This window comes from Halictus rubicundus, chromosome 5 (genome assembly GCF_050948215.1).
Source record: "Halictus rubicundus isolate RS-2024b chromosome 5, iyHalRubi1_principal, whole genome shotgun sequence".
Classification (NCBI taxonomy): Eukaryota; Metazoa; Arthropoda; class Insecta; order Hymenoptera; family Halictidae; genus Halictus; species Halictus rubicundus.
In genome coordinates, this window is record NC_135153.1 from 16,227,908 (window position 1) to 16,247,242 (window position 19,335).

Here is a 19,335-nt window from a genome sequence, read left to right on the forward strand (position 1 = left end):
TCTTAATTACAACACATTGGGGCAAACTAAAAATTGATGTCCATCCTTAATAGGTTTACTAGATTGAAAATAATAGGACAATAGATTCTTATAGTATTTTCGCTGTTTTGTATTTCTGCCACTGATTGTTGTCACAAATGCACAAAACACGCAGTCCACTTATAGCGCTACTGTTAGCAATACAAGGTCAAGTTTTCTGGCGAAAAACGCGAGTTTCCGAGTGACAGAATTCATAAATTTTTCACGTCCTCTTTATGCCCCTCGTTCTTTTCCTGCCTGACAAATAAACAAATGCATCTAAAAAAAAAAAAGATCTCGCTGATCCGCAGCGACATGCAATAAGCTATTTGTAGACAGCATAGCGTGACTTGCCGATCCGAGCCTGTCGTGTTCGGCAGCGATAGCATATCGATGTGCACGGGAATATCGCTCGAAACCAGTAATTTTGCAGATCCCTGCGAATTTCGCTGTGTCTGCGTATCCGAGGAGATTGACGCAATTGCAGTCATTCCGCGAAGGACGTTGTCCTCGAGAAGCAATCCGTCGGATAAGAAACGGACACTTTGGCGGCTCGCGAATTACGCAAACGACCGTCGTCGCACCTGATACCGCATAGAATCGCGCGAATGCACGCGAATGCTCGCGTCGCACGCGATCGAAATTCGCGGGAAATTCGCTCTATTAACGTCGCACGTGACGCGCGCGAAGCCGTTCCCTCTCCCCGTGAAAAATCCGAGTAATGTCCTTCCTGGATCGCGATCACGTGCCGCGGATCTAGCGTATCGATCCACGCGTGGCGGATCCGTTGACGGCCGAACGTGACGCTCGCCGTCGACTCGACGCGACGGGCGCACGTGGTCCGTCGACGCCTCTCTCGCGCATGTCTGCCGACGATAACGAGACCGTGCGAGCCGTTTATGTACCTACATGCGAAACTGCTGCAACTTTGCCTGTTACGTTCACATCGCGACGGCTTAATCGTCGTTAAGTTAAACATTTTTAACTTTATCCGGGGCAAACATCTTTTTAGTGGATTGTCCGGAAAGTTCGTGCCGATTTTTGAGGGAAACGCAGTACATTTAAATTTCGATATACATTTGTTGAATTATTGTCAGTGCCATTTTGTTCTATAATCTTTCTTCATATTTCGCGCGACTTGCGTTTTTCGGCGAAAAACTTTTAAATATGATTTTTCATGTCGACCAAAGAGTTAAAGTTTTTGTCATTATGGGAATTTTGTATTTACCGAAAGAGATGAAAATCTGAGGATGTAATGTCTGGTTAATAGGGTGAATAGGGTAGCACATCGCAGCCGACAGCTTTTGGGAGAAAAAAGCATCAAATGCCTATAATTCACTCTGTTTCCTTCTATGTTTAAGAGCGTGTAAAACTAATAAAAATTAATATATCTTAATCAAACTTTTTTCTAAAAATGCCTGAAAGATCACCTTTTTAGACTATGTACACATCCCATTTGTTTTCAATCATTCTGACATATTCAGACCTATCCTAATGCCACCTAGAGAAAAACGGCACGAACTTTCCGGACAACCCAATATATTATTGTGTTTTGTAGAATTGTTACTTAATTCCTCACGGTTGCACCGTGGGTTTTTATGCAAAATAAAAATTGTGTAGTTGCGAGACACTCTTAACGCTAGGTTTACGGGCCATTAAATATGCTTGTTCTGCATTACTTTATAAAAAATAACGAAAGTGTATCTATCCAAATTTTTAGTCATTTCTTTTGCAACATATACCCAAAGAAATAAATTTGTTGAATAACTTCTCATTCGTGCATCTTTACAATTTCGATAATTGCGAATTAACGATACTAGAATCCGTCATTTTGACGGGTCCCGTGAACCTAGTGTTAAAAAAACGATAACTTTTTTAGGGTTGAATCGTACGACTTTTTTGGAGAAGTTGGAGCAATTATTACACGACGCAAAATAGAATTTTAGAAGAAATTGAAATTGCTAGATATCGCAGAGAAAATACTATGTTTTTGCAAAGTTTTATGCGGGCCTATATTGAAAATTTAAAAATTCCTGTTTGTACGTCTGTGTCAATTACTGGGTTCGAATCATATTCATTTTTTTCGCTCTTAGGTCTTTCGATTTGATCTTTTCGTGTCAGAAAAATTTGAACTCTGTGAACCGTCCGCTCGTCATTCGATACAGACTATTATTATAAAATATGTCGTCGACGATATTCGACCTACTGTTCTGAAATGGCGCCGCCGCGGCGCCATTGGGGGTAAAGACACTCTACAGCACGAGAAACAAGTCTGAGTTTCAGAATTTTTTACGGGAATATGATGAAAGAAATGAAAAATCTGTTTTCAGGTCTTTGTTACACAGACTTTGCGTGCATAACAATTTTGTCATAAAATGGCGGCGCAATTCTACTTTTCTAGCTTTTCTTAGAGCCGTTTGACACCGTCAAAATTGTCGTAGCATTATTCGAAACAATTTTCACTGTGCTAAATTTGTGGGTGTTTAATAAATTATGAAATTAGGAAGGCGTTGTGTGTATACTAAGGGATATATGGTCGGAAATTCGGAGAAAGGGAGGAACTGAGAGAAAGAGAAAAAAATGTAAAAATGAAAGAGTAGAGAGGGGAAAAGGAAGAAGGCATTTGGAGGTTGGAATGACTGCAGGAACTTTTATTACCAAAAGATTAGAAGAATCTACGAACATTGGTGAATTACTCTCGGTCTACTTATGTTATTAAAGAAAGAAAGAAAAATGTTTACTCTGCAGAAAGATCCGCAGTCTACCGTTAAAGGTTCTAATAAACCGAGTGCTGTCCGAATAACCGGCTAGAAGGCGGTACGACCAATCCGAAACGATCCAGAACCACGCGCCACGTGAAAATCGATCCTCGCGCTGACAGTGGGTAAACCGATCCGTTCATGGAAGCGTCTATCCCTCCGCATCGGCATTGTCTTGACTCATCGGAAAGCGATCCGCGTTCCCTCCGTAGGCCTCTGCGCGGATCGAATCTCTCAACAAAATTCACGTCACGGCGTGTCATCGAGGTCGTTTAACCGTCCCGAGGTGTCAACGAAGTCGCGCGCTACCTGCGTTCTGCGTGAAAATCGAAAAATAGCGAGGTGATCCCCGCGACGAAACGGGAAGACAGAGAGAAGGGAAACGATCGCGTCCGATATCGGAATTGGTGCGATCTGGGAAAGAAACGGGGGTAGGAGGTCGGGCGGATCGTCCCCTTCCGACCGGTATCGAAATTACCGCGCGCGGAATACACCGAGCCGAGACCGAGAATGGTCACCGTGATTAATCGACGGGGTTCGATATCGGCGTCGGTTTCCCGGCCGATCGATAATCTGCACGCGCGATCTGTTCGAGTGGGAAAGCACCAACGACGACTTCGAAAAGAAAGAAAATCGCTAGGTCGGAGAGCGAGGCGATAAAACGGCGGAGCAACCGTCCGCGCTCCTGATCCCGAGAAATTCCGTTTGGAGAGCACGGCCGACGGCTCTTTGATAGGCAACGACGCCGACGACGCCGACGACGCCGACGAGCTGTTCGGTTCTCCTGTACCAAGAAAAATGAGAAAGAGATCACGCGAGATCTCTCCACTTCTCTCGGTCCGTGCTCCGTTGGATCACCGCACGAGAGCTGGTCGTCTACCACCAGCAGCCAGCCAGCTGACCCCTCTCTCTTTCTCTCTCTCTCTCTCTCTGTCTCTCTCTTTCCCTCCCTCCCTCTCTCTCTCTCTCGCCGTTTGCCCCTCCTTGACTCGCTCTTGTCTCTCTTCGCTTCTTCCTCCACCGCCTACTCCCCCAGTCGCCTCTTCCCCTCTACCGATCTGTCTTCTTATCGTTCCTCTCCTCTAATCCGTGAAATCTGGAACAAGAACCGCGTGGCGAGGCAAGCCGGTACCAGTGGCACCGAGGAACTCGGTACCAGCGGAGGTCTCTTCAGCAACGGTCTTCACTGCACTGCGAACCACCTGGTCAACGAAGAGGATCGCGAGCGACCAGAGACCCCCGAGAAGTGACAGCGACGTAACCGGTCGATCGTCTTGTCCGCCCACGAGGATCTCCCTGGAGAAAGATAGTCACACCTAGACGAGAACACGTAGACCCTGGGTGACCGGCGTTCCTAGCCACCGCGGATCTGGGAACTCGGTGGAAAACCGCGGGAACACGGAGGACACGTGGCGGTCAGCCAGAGAATGCCGCAAAGGCGACCATAAGAGTGAACGAAGTTCGTGCGAAGCAGATCGGTGGCGGCGAAGAAGAGACGACCGGCGTCGAGGAAGGGCTGGATAACTTGTCAGAAGGTACCACCCGGTGGTGTTTCGTCGGTTGTGCCGGTTCGAAAAACGACGTCGAGATGGCGAGAAGCTGCGCTACCGTTCGACGAGGCAGGGCGAAGAGGATGGTCCTGTTCGGGCTGGTCCTCCTCACGCTCTTGGATTCTGTGATCGGTATACCGTACAAGAGATCGTTGCTGAGGCTGTGCTCGAAGAACCTCAGCGACGCTTTGTACCTGGCCTGCAAGGGCCGAGGATACAACGAGCCGTTCTCGTACAGCGCCGAAGACGAGCCGCAGGATCCCGAAGGGCCTGGACTAGCGGAGGAGTGTTGCTACCGCATGTGCTCCTACACCCAGCTGGAACAATACTGCAAGCCGAACAAATCCAGTCCCGCGGACGCCGTGTGAGTGGATGTTAGTTTCTTCTTTTTTTTTCTATCGTTTTTCCTTCTCGCTTTTCTCTCTCCACCCGAACCACCCCTCGCGCCTCTGCTCACCTTCGGTCGACTGGATAACCCAGTGGTGTTCGCGTTGTTCGATAGGATCACGGTGCGGGATTGGTGACTCGTTGGAAGGGCAGTCTCTTCGAATCTCGAATATTTAAACCGGGGGGTGGGTCGAATTATCGAGCAGTGCATTCGCTTTGGGGCGGTCTCTTTTTTCTGGTTCTCGGTCGTTAGTTAACGGACACCCGGTAGCAGGAGCGTGGACGCCCGATCGGACAGATACGCTAACCCCGCGAGCTTCCCATTACGCAAAGGTTCGCGTCGCCGATTGTTCCGCGGTTTTTTTCCACCAGCTGCTGCAATTACCAGTCGTAGTCGTTGGAAAAAGGGATAATGAGCAGTTGCATAACGGGGCTCGTACGCGGTGACGGAGATAGTGCCCCGGGGATCGTTGGCTTTGACGCTGGGACTCTTCTAATCGCTTAGTTTTCCGGGTCCGAGTATGCCTGGACGAAAGTTTGCGTTGTCTAGAGTCGGAGGATTGATTCGAAAGTTTGCCGGTACTCTTCGTCGAAATTTAGGGTTGAGTCCAGTTGGACGGACTCGAACGCGTGCGATTCCTGGAAGTTTTGAGTATTCGTCGTCGGGCGAGGTGGGGACGAATGTTGGCAACGATGTGCTCAGTTAGGGCACAGGATTGTGTTTCTTGGAACGGGGTTTCGGGCGAAGAGCTTCTGCTCGGGTCTTGAATGCTTCTCTTCAATCGAGGGAAAGTCGAAAGTTGACGTTGATGCGCAGAGTTAGGGCCGGGGGTGCTCGCCGAGAGATTTTATTCGAGTTTTGAATACTTCTCTTCAATCGTGGAGGAAGTATGCACGGGATTGGGTCAGACGCAAACTAAAAGTATTAGACACTTGGGACGCATGGGATTTTATTTGATGAGGTAGCTAAAGGGGTTAGGTTTTGAGCACTTCGACTGAGAAGGAGGAAGAGTAAATTGTTGGAGTCAAAGGACTCGATAAGCTTAGGGGTCCCGTCTAACAGTGTGCGATCAATGAGCATTCCTCATGAGTCGAGGAAGGAACGTCAAAAGTTAGCATTGCCGAGTAGGTTCAAACCAGTTGGCAGACTCGGGACTCGGGACTTGGGACAAATGGGAATTCCGTGCTAGCGGAGACCTTTTCTTCAACTCTGCATTTCCCACTACAGTGTTTACTCTGTGTCCCAAACGCCTAGCCGATAAAAGTCCCAGAACTATCCCCACTGCCGCGGGGTATACCTCGCGAGGGGCCGCGAAACTCGAAAGATCTCGGTCGCCGAGGAGCGTAAGGTCGCGTGGATCAGAGTATAGTATCTCCTATCCGATATATGTCCGTGGCTGGACCCGTGTTTTGGACACGTATCGAGTAAACACTGTAGTCCAAAACTCGAAACTGAACATCACCGAACAGAATCAGATAAATTAGCAAACACGAACCAATTTTGCAGAGAGAGAGAGAGAGCTGTTCAATTTTAATAGCTCTCTCTATTTTAGGCAACGATCGACTCCCTTGCAGGTAGGGTCACCTTGTCAATTCGCGGGACACCTTTGTCGACGTCGGGTCGCGCGGTAGCCTCGCCGAAACCACCTATTTGTGCGGCGATTTCTCCGGAGCCGTGGCCGACGAGTTGATCCCTGCAATCAACAAGTTGTTATTCTTTCGTTCTGCTCGATAGAAGGGAACCGTGGCCGCGGAGAAGTGGACTTTTACCTCGTCGATAGTAGGTGGTTTACACCAGAGAGCGTGTTATTAGCGGCGGCGGCGGCGACCAGCGGGGTTTTAATTACGGTGCGCGGGGGCTCCGTGTTGTCGCGACGCGACGAAACCCGAGAAAAACCGGAACAACGTGTACTTACAAGAGCGTGCACGACGACGACGACGAGAAACGGGCACATGAGAGAACCGAACGCGGCTCCGGCACTCGAGACACCAAGCTTTATCGGGCGCCGGGACGATAATCTTTGTCACTTTTCCTAAAGTTCACGGTTGCGCGGACTGGCCTCAGCAGGAAGGTTAGTCCGAAGTACTAGGACGAGCACACACCCGTTCCCCCGGCTATATCTCTTCGGGTCGCCTCGTTGTTGTTTTTTCTTTTTCTTCTCTTCTTCTTCTTCTTCTTCTTCTTTCTATCCTCCTTTCGTTCGCGTTTACAGCGATTCGCGCGAAATCGACGCCGTTTCTTCGCGCCGCGCCACGCCGCGCGGTATCGGTCCGCTCGCGGATTGTTTACTGGCGATACCGGCGGCAACGCACCACGATACACGTGAATCAGGCCCAAACATTTGTTATTCACGATGTTGTTTCGGGGAAAACAACAAGAACCGCCCGGCCACGATAAAACGGCGCGTCTTTCTTCGCGTTCTCTCTCTCCTGTTTCGCCGTTTGGATTTTGTGGGAATCTTTGTGAGACAATTGTTACGGTCGGTTCGGGATCGGGCTGTGAAGTGACGATTTCAGACGGGACAGTCGTGTTCCCGAACGTTGCGCCGGTTGTTTCGCCACGGCAGATCGGTATTTTGAGCACAGCTGATCGAATACAATTAGAAAATTCATAGGCTGCTATTTCGAGCTAATTATTTCATTGAGTTTATAAGTAGAGGCTATCAAGCGGCTATTAAGTGGGAAAATTCGCTCGCGATACAGGTTGGTTCAGAACGGTGAATTGGTATTTTGAGCACAGTTCGTTGAATTAGACGAGGAAATTGATGGGGCAGTTATTCGGAGATAATTATTTCATTCGGTTTGTAAGTAGAGGCTGTCGAGCGGCTATTAGCTGGGAAAAATCGTTCTCGCGCATTCTACAGGCTGCTTCAAAATAACAGACTGGCATTTTCTGCACAGCTCGTTGAAATCGACAGGGAAACTGAGGATGTAAGCATACGTGACAGAGACAACAAATTTAGTAAAAAAAAATAAGGCTAATTCTTAATTCAGTTTATAAATAAAGACTGTTAAATCAACAAAGAAAATTGACATTTACATCTCGAATATTGTACAGGGTGTTCGAAATTGGTGTTTATAGCACAGTTCGTTGAATTTAGCACAGGAATTGGTATATCCGTTGGTTGTTAATTAACACAATTTGTCGTGAAATATTGTACAGGTTGCTTCAAAGTAGTAAATTCATCTTTCAACTCGTTCGATTCGGAAATTCATGACAGTTTTTTTTTTTTTGTGTTATTGACATTGACATGCTTTCATACAGTGGTTTATTCTTGTGATGATCGTGGCTAATTATTTCATTGAATTTAAAAATACATCGTAAATTACGCTATCAAGTGCAGTACCATCAGGTCAGATTGATATTTCGAACAATCGGGTAGATTTTTATTGTTCACCGCAGTCCATCGAAGGACCTTGCCTTGTCCATTTGTCCGTGCAGTAATCATTTTTAATAGCCGTCCTTGGAGCTGGCATAACGCGTCCTGCACCCGACGGACACAATACGAGCGAACTTCGAAAGCTGTAGAAAGTGAACAACAGCCTCGCTCATCCGATGAACTCGTTCCGCCATTTTCACTCAACCTCGTCCACCCGTGTGCGAATTAGAACGGAGCCTTTGCGACCGCGAGCATGCGATTTTGCGAAAGCCTGGCGCCTGTCGTGCATAATCAATCATTTGTTTATGCAATAAATTATATAATCGATAACGCGGTAGATTCGCAATAAGTCGTCGCAGGATCGTTGTTATTTCGAGTGATGATAGCCAACAATAACAAGCACATTAGCAAAGTCTCGTACGCCATAATGATCGTTGGGGAATCGTGATTGCTGGAGCCTGTGGACAACCATCATCAATCATTCGCGATTGCAATCGGAGAGTTCAGGGTGCATTAACAATCACTATTATTGCCTTTGGGAATCGAGTCTGGCAAGCTGCCGTAGACTGGGCTCAAAAATATTTTTTAAGACTTAACTCTATACTATTTAAATTCTAAATTAGGGGATTTCTAAATTTTAGACAGGGGAATTTGCAAATTTTAAATAGGAGAATTTTCTAGATTTCTTTACTTTAGATAGAGGGATTTTTGAATTCTAAATGCGGGGATTTCTAAATTCTAAATAGAGGGATTTCCAAAACTCTAAACAGAGGGATTTCTAAATTCTAAATATAATAATTCCTAAATCTTAAATTCTATATTTCGAAATTCAACATTTTTGAGGTCCCAATGTCACTGACAACGGGGCCCAGGTGAACTAGAGTGCGCAAACTAGTGTACCCCTTCCTCCCAAAAATCAATTGCTATACAATTGGCATTTTGCTAAATTTCTGCATGGCTGTTTTTCAGGAGGAATTCGGCCTGGATAGTAAATTCAGTGTATCCCTCCGTGAGGCCGGGAACGTCGTCGGAGGAGAGATCAAGGTCCGATATCGATTACGTCGCCGGCACGATTAAGTATAAGACCCACGGGCTGAAGGGGGCACGGAAAAAGGGAACGCACCCGGACCGCGACGATGCCCTCGGCTGCGATGGGAGGAACTCCGTGAGAAGACATCGCGGGTGCCGGCCTCGACGGCAGAAGCATCGTCGTCACGGCAAGGTAATTATCTTAATTATCTCCACTATCTCACCTTTCATCAATTTTCCCTATCACTTCGTTTCAGGAATCCCCCTCCATATTTTCCCTTTCACTTTCTTACTACTCTGCAATATTTCTTCAGAAACTTTATTTTTTCGTCCGTTAGAATCCCTTAGGCGTCTTTGAGAATATTACAATTATAATTTGCACCGTTTCGATCATTTTTCCCATTATTCGGAAGCACCGCTCGATTAATTCTCCGCGCCCTTTCCGCCATTTTGCCCACCGTTCGAAATTCTCCATTTCAAACGTTTCCTCGTCGGTCTTCGTATCAATTTACGATTATTCGTTACGTTATTTTAATGTTTGTATTGAAAAAAAGTCCGTTCACTTCTACGGAATTGTCGTTCCAAAAGGAAAATGATTGAGCTCCTCTCTGCGGATTTTTATGCGTACTAAAAATTGTCTGCACTAATTGCAAAACCTTCCGAACAGCTCGCTTCGAGTAAGGACCATTCTCACGTGAGGCCTATAGTCCGCGCTCGCCCATTATCATAAATCACGCAACCCTTTCGCCATTAGCCGAAAGAAAGTGATCGATCGAGTGAACTTTAATCCGAGCCAGCTGATCCGGTTGCATCTGCGTTTCCATTGGTCCCCTCGATCCCTGACTCAGCGTCTAACGCTCCCGTCATAATCACCTATGCGTCTCTGACGTCAAACTGGTATTGAACTCGACCTCTCCTTTATCGTTCCAGCCATCGGAAGCAACATTGGCCGATAGATCTTCGAGGGCACAGGAGTTTCACTAAAAACCGAGCGAGCCAGGGCACGTTCCCGTTGCGTCACGGAGTGTGCATCGTCGCTTGCGATCATTTCTCGGCTCTCTCCCCGACAACAACGCTCCTCTGATCAGCGAGGAAACATCGTCGAACGGCAAACATCGGCTCGGGACGAACGAAACGTTCTAGAAGAGGAAAGAAACACGATCCAGAAGGAGAACGACGCGATCTAGACGGGGAATAGACTAGAAGAAGAGGTAACGATCGAGGAGGCAGGAGGAAGCGTCGGAGGAATGGCGGTCAAGATCAAGAGAGTCGGAAGTGGATGCGAGCAAGCAATCAATCAATCAATCAATCAATCAATCAATCAATAAGACGTCTAGTCCCATGAAACAGTGATAATTGGTCGTTGTATTAACGGTTTAGACGAGCAGCCTTGAGGCTGCTCGGCAGTCTCCTCGAATCCGCGGGACAGAGACTCGGGATTGCAGAAGAAGAAGAAGAAGAAGAAGAAACGGAAGAACAAAAAGAAGAAGACGAGAACAATATCCATCCTTAGAAGAAAAGCGAAGAAATTTAGGACAATTTTCAATGATAGGTCGTCGCCGCCGGGCGGCAGGGCCACGATCGGCTAGACGATCGGTCCCTTAACCAATTTAACCAATTGTTTGTTTTCGTTCTGTATATATTTTTTTATCGGACGAAACCGTACGAGCGCTCCGGTCGCGTCTCGTGTTTTTCGCGATGGGACCCGAGATCGCGAGAATCAAATTCGAACGATCCCGGCCTGATATTAGTCGCGTGATCTCCTAGAGAAAGACTTAAACAAGTGTTATATATATATATATATATATTATTATTATATATATATTTTTTGTTTCTTTTATTAAGTTTTTATTTGTACATAATTCTGTGTATATAGCTAGCTAGTTAGGTAAATAGATAGATAGATAGATAGATTCCGAAAAGAGCGAGAGAACCCGTTCAAGAGAACTCGAACCTTCTCTTCTCTCTCTCCCCCCCCCTCTCTCTTTGCCTCTTTCTCTCTCTCTCTCTCTCTCTCTCTCTCTCTCTCTCTCTCTCTCTTCCGGTTGCCGGTGACTTTTAGCTCCTTCCTCGAAAAAAAAAAAATGATCTCACTAGTATTAAAAACCGAACGGATTCTATTGTTTTACTTTTGCAAATGTAATCGCTGAACGAACTAGTCACTAAGGACATCGCTGTAAGGAAATGATCGTGAGTTTGTCTCTCTGTAAATATATTATACGACAGATAATCACGCGAGCCATGGTTTTGTACAGATTGTATATGTTTTTTATTTTTAACCGCGAACGCTTTCGGAACACATTCGCTGTAGCCTGTATTCCACGTGTGTTAAACGATAAAGTGAGTATTTATACCGATCGAACTGCTGCCTTGGTGTTCTCTTGTTGCTCCTTTCCCGTCCCGGTCGATTAGGGAACGACCATAATGGCGAATCGCACCGGGGGGGACGCACACGTGGCGTTTTGCAGAATCGTCTTGCGTAACGCGCGGCTAGTTGGGACCAACGATTCTGAACGGTTATTCTTCCAGCTGGAATCGCATTCAGGCCTGGAATCTCTTCAACCAGTTGACGGAATAGAGCGATTACGTTCACGTGGAGGAAGCGGTGTCATGGCGCTTGCAATCTTCGCGGCCATCTTGTCGCGCGGCTGAAAGATCTTTTACAATCTCATACCGATCGATTGAAAGAGATTGCGGATACGGTTATTAGCTGGCAATTAATCGAAGGTGGTTCTTTTTTTTTTTTAAACATTTATGACTTTTGGAATGGGTTAGAGGTCAGAACAAAGATTTAGCTGACTGAGTCAAAGTTAGAGTAGGGAGACTCAGCTGATTGAGTTAGCGTGGAATTAGCTGATAGAATTTTTCTGCTAGCACACTATCAGGGTAAAATATTGTCTTTTTATTGGAATAAATGTGCGTTTCACGAGACAAAGAATATTATTTTTCATTAAAGATTTAATTGATATTAATTGAAGCTGATTTCTGCAATATTTATGACTACCAGAAAGAGTTAACAAAGTAAACTAATGTTCAGATTGTCTTTGGATTGGAATAAAAATGAATAGCCCGGGACAAAGAGTGATTTTTTTGTTTTTTGGTTTGTTTGCGTATTCAGTAACGAATCCGTGCGATAAAAAACGTTATAATTAAACTGTTTATGAACGTTACTGGGCGTTGGAATGCGTAAAAATACACATGTGTGGCAACGACAAGCTGAAATTCAGTAACATCATAAATTGCTTATGAGATGTGTTATGCGCTTTCGAGCGGGGCTGCACGCCTCGCGTGTAACGTGTTTATATAATACGCTTTGCTGCACATTTCCTTCAAAATACCAACGATTCTCATATTTGCTTTCTAATGAGAAAAATCTTGTTTATGTATTATGTGGCCGGAAATCTTGTTTGTTTGCATCAAAATAATGCGGCGATAGACTGTTTCTATTCGACGTTGCATGAACGTTAGTCACTGATATTTATAAGAAGATATGATTCTTGGAAAACGAGTTGGTGTTTCTCGCAAAAACAAATTGATGTAGTAATACCTTTGCGTATCGTTCGCGTTGCTTATGCTTACTTAACAACGCGAGGAATCATTTTTCAACCGAATTTTCAGAATTCGGGATTGGCTGGATTTTTCTAGTTTTGAACTCGGAAGCTCTCTTCCTTGTTTCTAAATTATTTAGCAACTGTGAATTAATTTGTTTTGTTTCTTACAATGGATTTTCAAGTTTCTTTGGGTGGGTTCCTGAACGGTGCATCTTCTGCAGATTGAATTATCAACCGGTCACGTTGGCACGAACGTGTCGGACTATAACCGTCCACGAGGGACAATGATAGAATCTTCGCCTTTTCAGCCGGCAATCAGTAGAAAGACACGTTAGATCTAGGAGAACTCGGTCTTCATTAAAGAATTCCGTGACCAGTGTTCCGAAATTGTTTCTTTTATCAACGCCCCACGAAACGCTGGCCATCTTTCTATGCTCGATCGTCCTCCATCTTCCCGCGCCGATACGGTACCCGTACATTCCAGAAAATGCAAATCTTCTTCATTGTTCGCTCAATCTCGAGAGTGATTACAAAGAAGTGTTCATAGATCAAGACCTTACTGTCGGATCTATGCATTCATGAATATTTTAGCAAGCTTTTAACAACGCGGCGATATATTTTCCACTTAAAATATCTCCTCAAGGACAATGATTTGTATGATTATGCAAATACGGCTGACTTCTCCTTACTTCGACGTGAGAAGCATAATGTAATCCATTGTTCGTTGATAGACTGCTTTATGCATTTATGCCACGTGGAAATTTATAACTCCCGTTCAGCTGCAATTTCTCTTCTTGCTGGATACAAAATGGCGACTTCCAGTCAATTTTTATCAGAAGGAATCTAAGTTTTCTCTTGTACTGATTTTTATAGAATTTACAATAATGAAAATTGTTCAATGATAGACTATTTTATGCATTTATACCGCGTGGAAATTCATAATCCTTGTTAGTCTACAATTTCTCTTCTTAACAAAGTCAATGCTTCTAGAATTTTATTTCTGATCCAAGAAATCGAATTTTTTCGTCGTTCTAATTTCGATAAAATAATTCATCAAAACGTGAATTTGTGGACGGGTATTCACGGAATTCTGGATGATGGCAAACAGCTCGGCAAAAGGTTCGTCACCATCTGAACTCTATTTCTGGGACAACGAGTTTCGTTGGACTCCAGCCAGCACGTTTCGATCCCATCACTCCCTTACGAACAGCCCATTACTTTGACAGCCATTAACCGGCTGCACACGGTTCGCTTGTAAATTGGATGATAATAGCAAACCCACTACGGGACCATCGTCTCTCGCGATTCTTCGTACGAGTGCAGTTTCTGCTTAAGATAATGCCTGCTGGATTGGCAGATGATACTGATGCTTGAACCACGCGGGTCTCCTTCAAACGGAACCGCCATTTTTACCGTGATTTTCTTGTTCCCACTGGATGTAAGTTCGTTGGGTTGCATATTTAAGTATGTTCTAATTTCCGGGGATTTTATTATCATTTTAGAAGTGACTGAAGTAATTCACATATTTGTTCATAAGAGGGAAGATGTTGGAGATACTCAAACCAATTTATGTTACGACTCAATACATGGACAATCCACCACGAATTTAATTTCTAATCAATTTGATTTAGGTCGACATTTTAATATAAATGCAAATTCCAGCCTGCCATCGAAAAATTTGGATCCTTTTGAATTTTTTTCAAAAAATGTTCTCATATTTCACGTTCCAATGACAACAGAGAAAAGTTCTTGAGAGCAGAACTTTTAGATTGATTGGAATCAATAAAATAGACAATAACAAATTTTTCTACGACGGGAACAAAAAAATGTATACACAATTAATTACACCCTTGGAAAGAAAAAGAGGTCTGTTATGACCCGTTACACAGTGTATACATTTTTTTGGGGACACCCTGTATTAGACACTATCCAATGAACGAAACAGTATTAAATTGTGACGAAATTAATTATTTTCAATTCGATTATCCGTGGATACAGGTTCAGGGCAACAATAGATTTACGTTCATGTTAGAACCGATGAAAAACCAGACATTTTCGTCGAAACAAAATTGAGCGTTTTTCTTTTTATTTATTGAAACAGTAGGATAAACAACTTGGTGTAAAGTAAGTACATTCGATCGGTAATTGATTAAAGATGGCAGTTACTGGCAGTGATATTTGGGAATATCCAACGCCGTCAATATCAATATCCCATGCAAGGTATCAGACTTGGATTTTCGTAACATAGTTTCGCGTTCGGACAACATTTCGCGGCCACTTTCATGAAGATCCTCTTGTTCACGTCTTTCGAATTCCTGGGCATTCGTTCGCCGATCTCTTCGTGGAGCTCTTCGAGCTCCTCCGGAGACAGCTCGTAACCCAGAAGTTTGTCGGAAATGTCCTGATAAGCAGAATTTTTAACAAACAATTAATAATGTACACGGAACTTGTCTACCTTTCAAAATTTCTCGAAACCTGTTCATTGAAACTAACAGAAAAATAAAATTTCTTTGTATTTGGATGACCGATCTTTACGAAAATTCCTGTTCTCATAATTTATTTTATAAATGTTAGGGTCAATTTTATTCATCAACTGGAAGACATCTTATGGCAAAAATAAAACAAAAGTGCTATAAAAGTTTATCAATACACTCCTTTGGGGATCCACAATCTAATTGATCACGATCACTCAATATTTTCATAAACATACTGAGCATCATTATAAAAATTTCCAATTTTATACCATAACTTTACCAAAGCTAAAATAAAGGAACAATTCCTTCCGACAAAAATTATACCAAAGTATTCTTAATTTTTGTTCAATTAAGCAGATACAAAATAGAAATGTATTGTAGAACAAAACTTTCAATGAAAGGTCGAGAGTTACTTTTATTTTTATCAACAGAAGCAAATGAAGTGTAAATACTTACAACAGATCTTCTCATGGGGAACATTCCCATGGGCCCATAAGGCATCGGCATGAAGCCACCACCTCCAACTTGTTCCTGGTACATTTGGCTTCCTTCATTATCTTGAATATCGAAGAATGGAGTCTCAATATCTGTGCTGTGATAATTGTTCACCATATCGCTTCCCATGCTAGGATATGGCATCATGCCAGGATATTGTCCCATGCCGGAGTATGGTCCCATACCCCATTGCCGTTTCTGCTGTGACACTCCTATCTCTTCCGTTGGCAATTCTGACGCATCTAGAAGACAAATCGGTTCTTATTCACTAACCATCGCTGCATTCTTTTGCGAACAGTGCAAAAAAGGCATTTCCGTAGGAAATCGTCATGCGTCGAATTCTTTGGACGTTGCAGTTTACAGACGACCCGGAATTGGCTATCGACTTACACCGGTGATAAAAAATTGAAAACCATTGACGTCATTGATCGCACAATGCTTGCAAAAATCATTTTCTCAAACGCAGTTTGCGATGTTAATACTTCGTGAAACGTGATACAGTGAAATTCCAGAATTTTTCTGATAATGTTGTGGCTCTAGTCAGTGACCTGAACCGGTACCGCGGCGGCCATTTTATTTCTTCTGTTTCTCTTTCTCAGGGGCAGTGAACGTGTCGTAAAATTTTAAGTAATTTATTTCTGGAAATTTGTCAATTATTGATATACTACTCCTACGATTTGTTATTAATTCAAAATCAAAAGACTCTTAGATGATATACAAATGCAAAATCGAAGTGGGAAATTCGATTGGTCAACAATTTTCAATCGTAAATTGCCTCAAAGTCTCAATTTACAACGACTTATATTCAACTCCTAATATCGACAAAATTTCGTCAACCCCTATTTCAAGTCACTGAGTTACCATATCTACTATTCATTATCAATTTAAACCCGTATTTCCTAGCTAATTAAACTCTACAAATCCTAAATCGAAGAGGAAAATTTGCAAAAGATTCCATGGCAAATCGATATAAAACTCCAATCTCGACAGTAAAATATTTTCTACTTCAAATTATCATCTAAATACTTTCCACCCCTATTCCAATTCCCTAGTCTCATCTCATCTCAGAAATAAAAATTCTACCCCCAAAAAATCTTCAAGCAACACGATCGATTGCATCAAATATATATTTCCTTTTTCAAAAATTACTATGCATACTTTCCACCCCTATTCCAAACAGCTATGAAGTCTTAGGTCCCGTGCAAAGGAGAAATGCTCGAAAAATCTGTAGAAAATGGCGGGGACTTACCGATCTCGGCTAGTTTCTCCATGTGCTGAAGGTCCATCTTCTGGGCGGATCTCTTGGCCCTCGGTCCCTTGCAGCTGTTCATGATCACGTCCCTGGCGATGCTTTTGCACGACAAGGGTAGCCTGGTGTCCGTTTGCGTGGACAATCGGTCCGGGGCGGCGTGCGCCTCGAGCGCGGCGCGGATCGCGACGGCGAAAAGCGCGACGCGGATGATTTGCAGCGGACGATGCATCGTAAACGCGGCTGCTGTAACTAAAGGAGGTTAATTGCTGTTTACACGAGAGACCGGGGCTGGTCCTTGGGGAACTCGAGTCGCCGACTGGTCCTTCGCAGTTTTTAATCCCGCCGGGACGTGTCACGGACGCGTTTCTGCAATCGGATCTGTTTACGCGACCGTCACGTTCTCGCACCGATTTTGTATCGTCTCGTTATCGTCAACAAGCAAACGCTGTCCCCGGGGTCAGGACACCGCTAACAGGTGGAACGAGACGTTCGTCGGTCGGCTTTTCTGACGCGATCGGAATTTGATTTTCGGCTGGAGAAAGAACGAACGGAATTTTGCTTATGAGAATATACCGGGGACCAGGTCTACTTCCGGAAAATATGGCGAACGTATGAGGACGAATGTTTGTGAGAAAATGTGTCGATTATCGTGTGTCCTGGACTTTTAAAATGTCCGGGTGGGCGTGTATTATGGCGGAAGTGCGCTGATTCGTTAATCGCTATTTGGATGAAAGCGGCGAAGGAAAGCGAGGGTATTTCTAATTGGTCATCGAAAATCTATGGGAACGGTGCGCGCAGGTAGGGGTCGCTTCTTCGGGTACGCCGAGTTTGGCCTTCCCGCGGAGGTAGGCAATGCTTGGCGAAATAAATACAGTGAATTCTCAATATTTGTCAACAACGCGGGCCTTGCCAGCGTCATGTATCGTGGAGGAGACATACCACAGCCGTGTTATGTTTACACTCCTTGTCCGAGGCCTCTCGAGCTTCGGGGCCCCTCACGGGGTATAGCCCGCGGTAGTGGGGATAATTGCGCGACGTTTATCACCCAGGCATTCGCGACATATATAGAGAAATCGCTGTATTTCAAAGTGCTATTTAAAGACATTGTTAAATGACAACTCGTTGGCTGCAGAGCGTGTTTTGTTTTGTCTGTTCTACTTATTACGAAACCACTTTCTAAAAATTGTCCCACAGCTGCAAGTAAGCTAAATTTAAAAATAAGTATTTTAAAAGAATGGAAAGATTTTTTGCTGTACCAAGAAGTTGCAACATTCGTAGCCTAATATAAAGAATATCATTTTATGCAATAGTGTAATAGTGGAATTACGACTTTAGCAGGAGGTAAAAATATAAAAGACTGATTTGCGTATAATCAGACTAATGCACGCTGCAGGCTTCAACTGCGGATTGTTGATAAGCAATATAAACATACGACGTCTCTTATCTACGTCAAAATGACGCGTTCTAACATTTTTAATTTACGATTATCGAGATTGTAAAGACGCGCCCGGGAGGAATTCTTCAACAAAATTTCTTTGGGTATATATTATTAAAACAGTGTCTAAAGTTTGGACGGACACATTCTCATTATTTTTATGAAGTAATCATTTTTAGTGCTCCGCGTAAGCCTGGTATTAAATTAAAGAAAATGAATTAAAATAAGTAAAATATTTTAAAAATTTCGTCCAATATCGTGTTTCGATGTCGTTTAGGCGATTTTTTACAAAACTATAACACTTTTTGGAGACAGTCTTTCAGGATACATTCATACACATTCCAGTAATATTTGAAATTTTTATTTTTAAATAAATAATAATTGGTGAGACTATCTTGTGTCATCTAAAATGCATCTTAAATCGTCATTCATTAACAAGGTTCATTAAATGTGTACGACCTAGAGGCGTGACTATCTGTTATCGATGCCTCATCTATGTCTTATTGATGTTTAACTGTATATCGTTAAAATATCGTTAAGGTAAATTAAACGAGGAGCTCGTATCAGCTCATTAGGATTCAGCGTTGCGTTAAAGCAACATTTCACTCAATTTTTCCCGATAATTAATAATTTTTTGTCTTGTCTGTCGAGTTTATAAGAATTCTTAAAGATCTACTCAATATTTTTTTCTCCTATTTTTTGCAATCGATGCAGATAATTTTTATTTTGCATAAAGATCTGCAGTCCAGTTATTAAACATTTTTCTGCGCCCGGTTTCAATAGATCAAACGTAAACCAATAAAATCTGCTGTCCACTATACTCGCATGATTCAGGGGCACGGTGATATTTCTCCACTTTAGGGTACGCTAGATTGACGCTAGGTTTGTAGGCTGAATTCATTAGACTGCCTCGTATGCATCAATTATGCGGAGTTTCTTCTGTCCGGGGCTCGATATTGAAATTCCGAAGATGCATCGAGACGCATAGTTGAAAGCCGAGCATGC

At 43.6% G+C, this 19,335-nt stretch overlaps 2 protein-coding genes across 2 annotated transcripts; one reads left to right on the forward strand and one right to left on the reverse strand.

Moving 5' to 3' along the window:
• Positions 1 to 3,780: 3,780 nt before the first annotated feature.
• Positions 3,781 to 11,485, forward strand: LOC143354462 (insulin-like growth factor 2). The gene is made up of 3 exons (XM_076788575.1): positions 3,781 to 4,691; positions 9,064 to 9,316; positions 10,054 to 11,485. The coding sequence occupies exons 1-3, from the start codon at positions 4,366 to 4,368 to the stop codon at positions 10,105 to 10,107; spliced, it is 633 nt and encodes a 210-aa protein (XP_076644690.1). The 5' UTR covers positions 3,781 to 4,365; the 3' UTR covers positions 10,108 to 11,485.
• Positions 11,486 to 14,737: 3,252 nt separating this feature from the next.
• On the reverse strand, positions 14,738 to 17,316 carry LOC143354662 (uncharacterized). The gene is made up of 3 exons (XM_076788920.1): positions 16,893 to 17,316; positions 15,605 to 15,885; positions 14,738 to 15,075 (listed from the first exon to the last, which is right to left on the reverse strand). Exons 1-3 carry the CDS (start codon positions 17,122 to 17,124, stop codon positions 14,878 to 14,880), a joined length of 711 nt encoding a protein of 236 aa, XP_076645035.1. The 5' UTR covers positions 17,125 to 17,316; the 3' UTR covers positions 14,738 to 14,877.
• Positions 17,317 to 19,335: the final 2,019 nt, after the last annotated feature.

Excerpts from the sequence above, each read along its gene's own strand:
- LOC143354462 (XM_076788575.1), top strand. The coding sequence starts at position 4,366 with ATGGCGAGAAGCTGCGCTACCGTTCGACGAGGCAGGGCGAAGAGGATG. Across the intron at positions 4,692-9,063 it reads TCCAGTCCCGCGGACGCCGT|GAGGAATTCGGCCTGGATAG; the intron begins GTGAGTGGATGT and ends GCTGTTTTTCAG. Across the intron at positions 9,317-10,053 it reads AGCATCGTCGTCACGGCAAG|CCATCGGAAGCAACATTGGC; the intron begins GTAATTATCTTA and ends TTATCGTTCCAG.
- LOC143354662 (XM_076788920.1), bottom strand. The coding sequence starts at position 17,124 with ATGCATCGTCCGCTGCAAATCATCCGCGTCGCGCTTTTCGCCGTCGCG. Across the intron at positions 15,886-16,892 it reads GGAGAAACTAGCCGAGATCG|ATGCGTCAGAATTGCCAACG; the intron begins GTAAGTCCCCGC and ends TTTGTCTTCTAG. Across the intron at positions 15,076-15,604 it reads TCCCCATGAGAAGATCTGTT|GACATTTCCGACAAACTTCT; the intron begins GTAAGTATTTAC and ends TCTGCTTATCAG.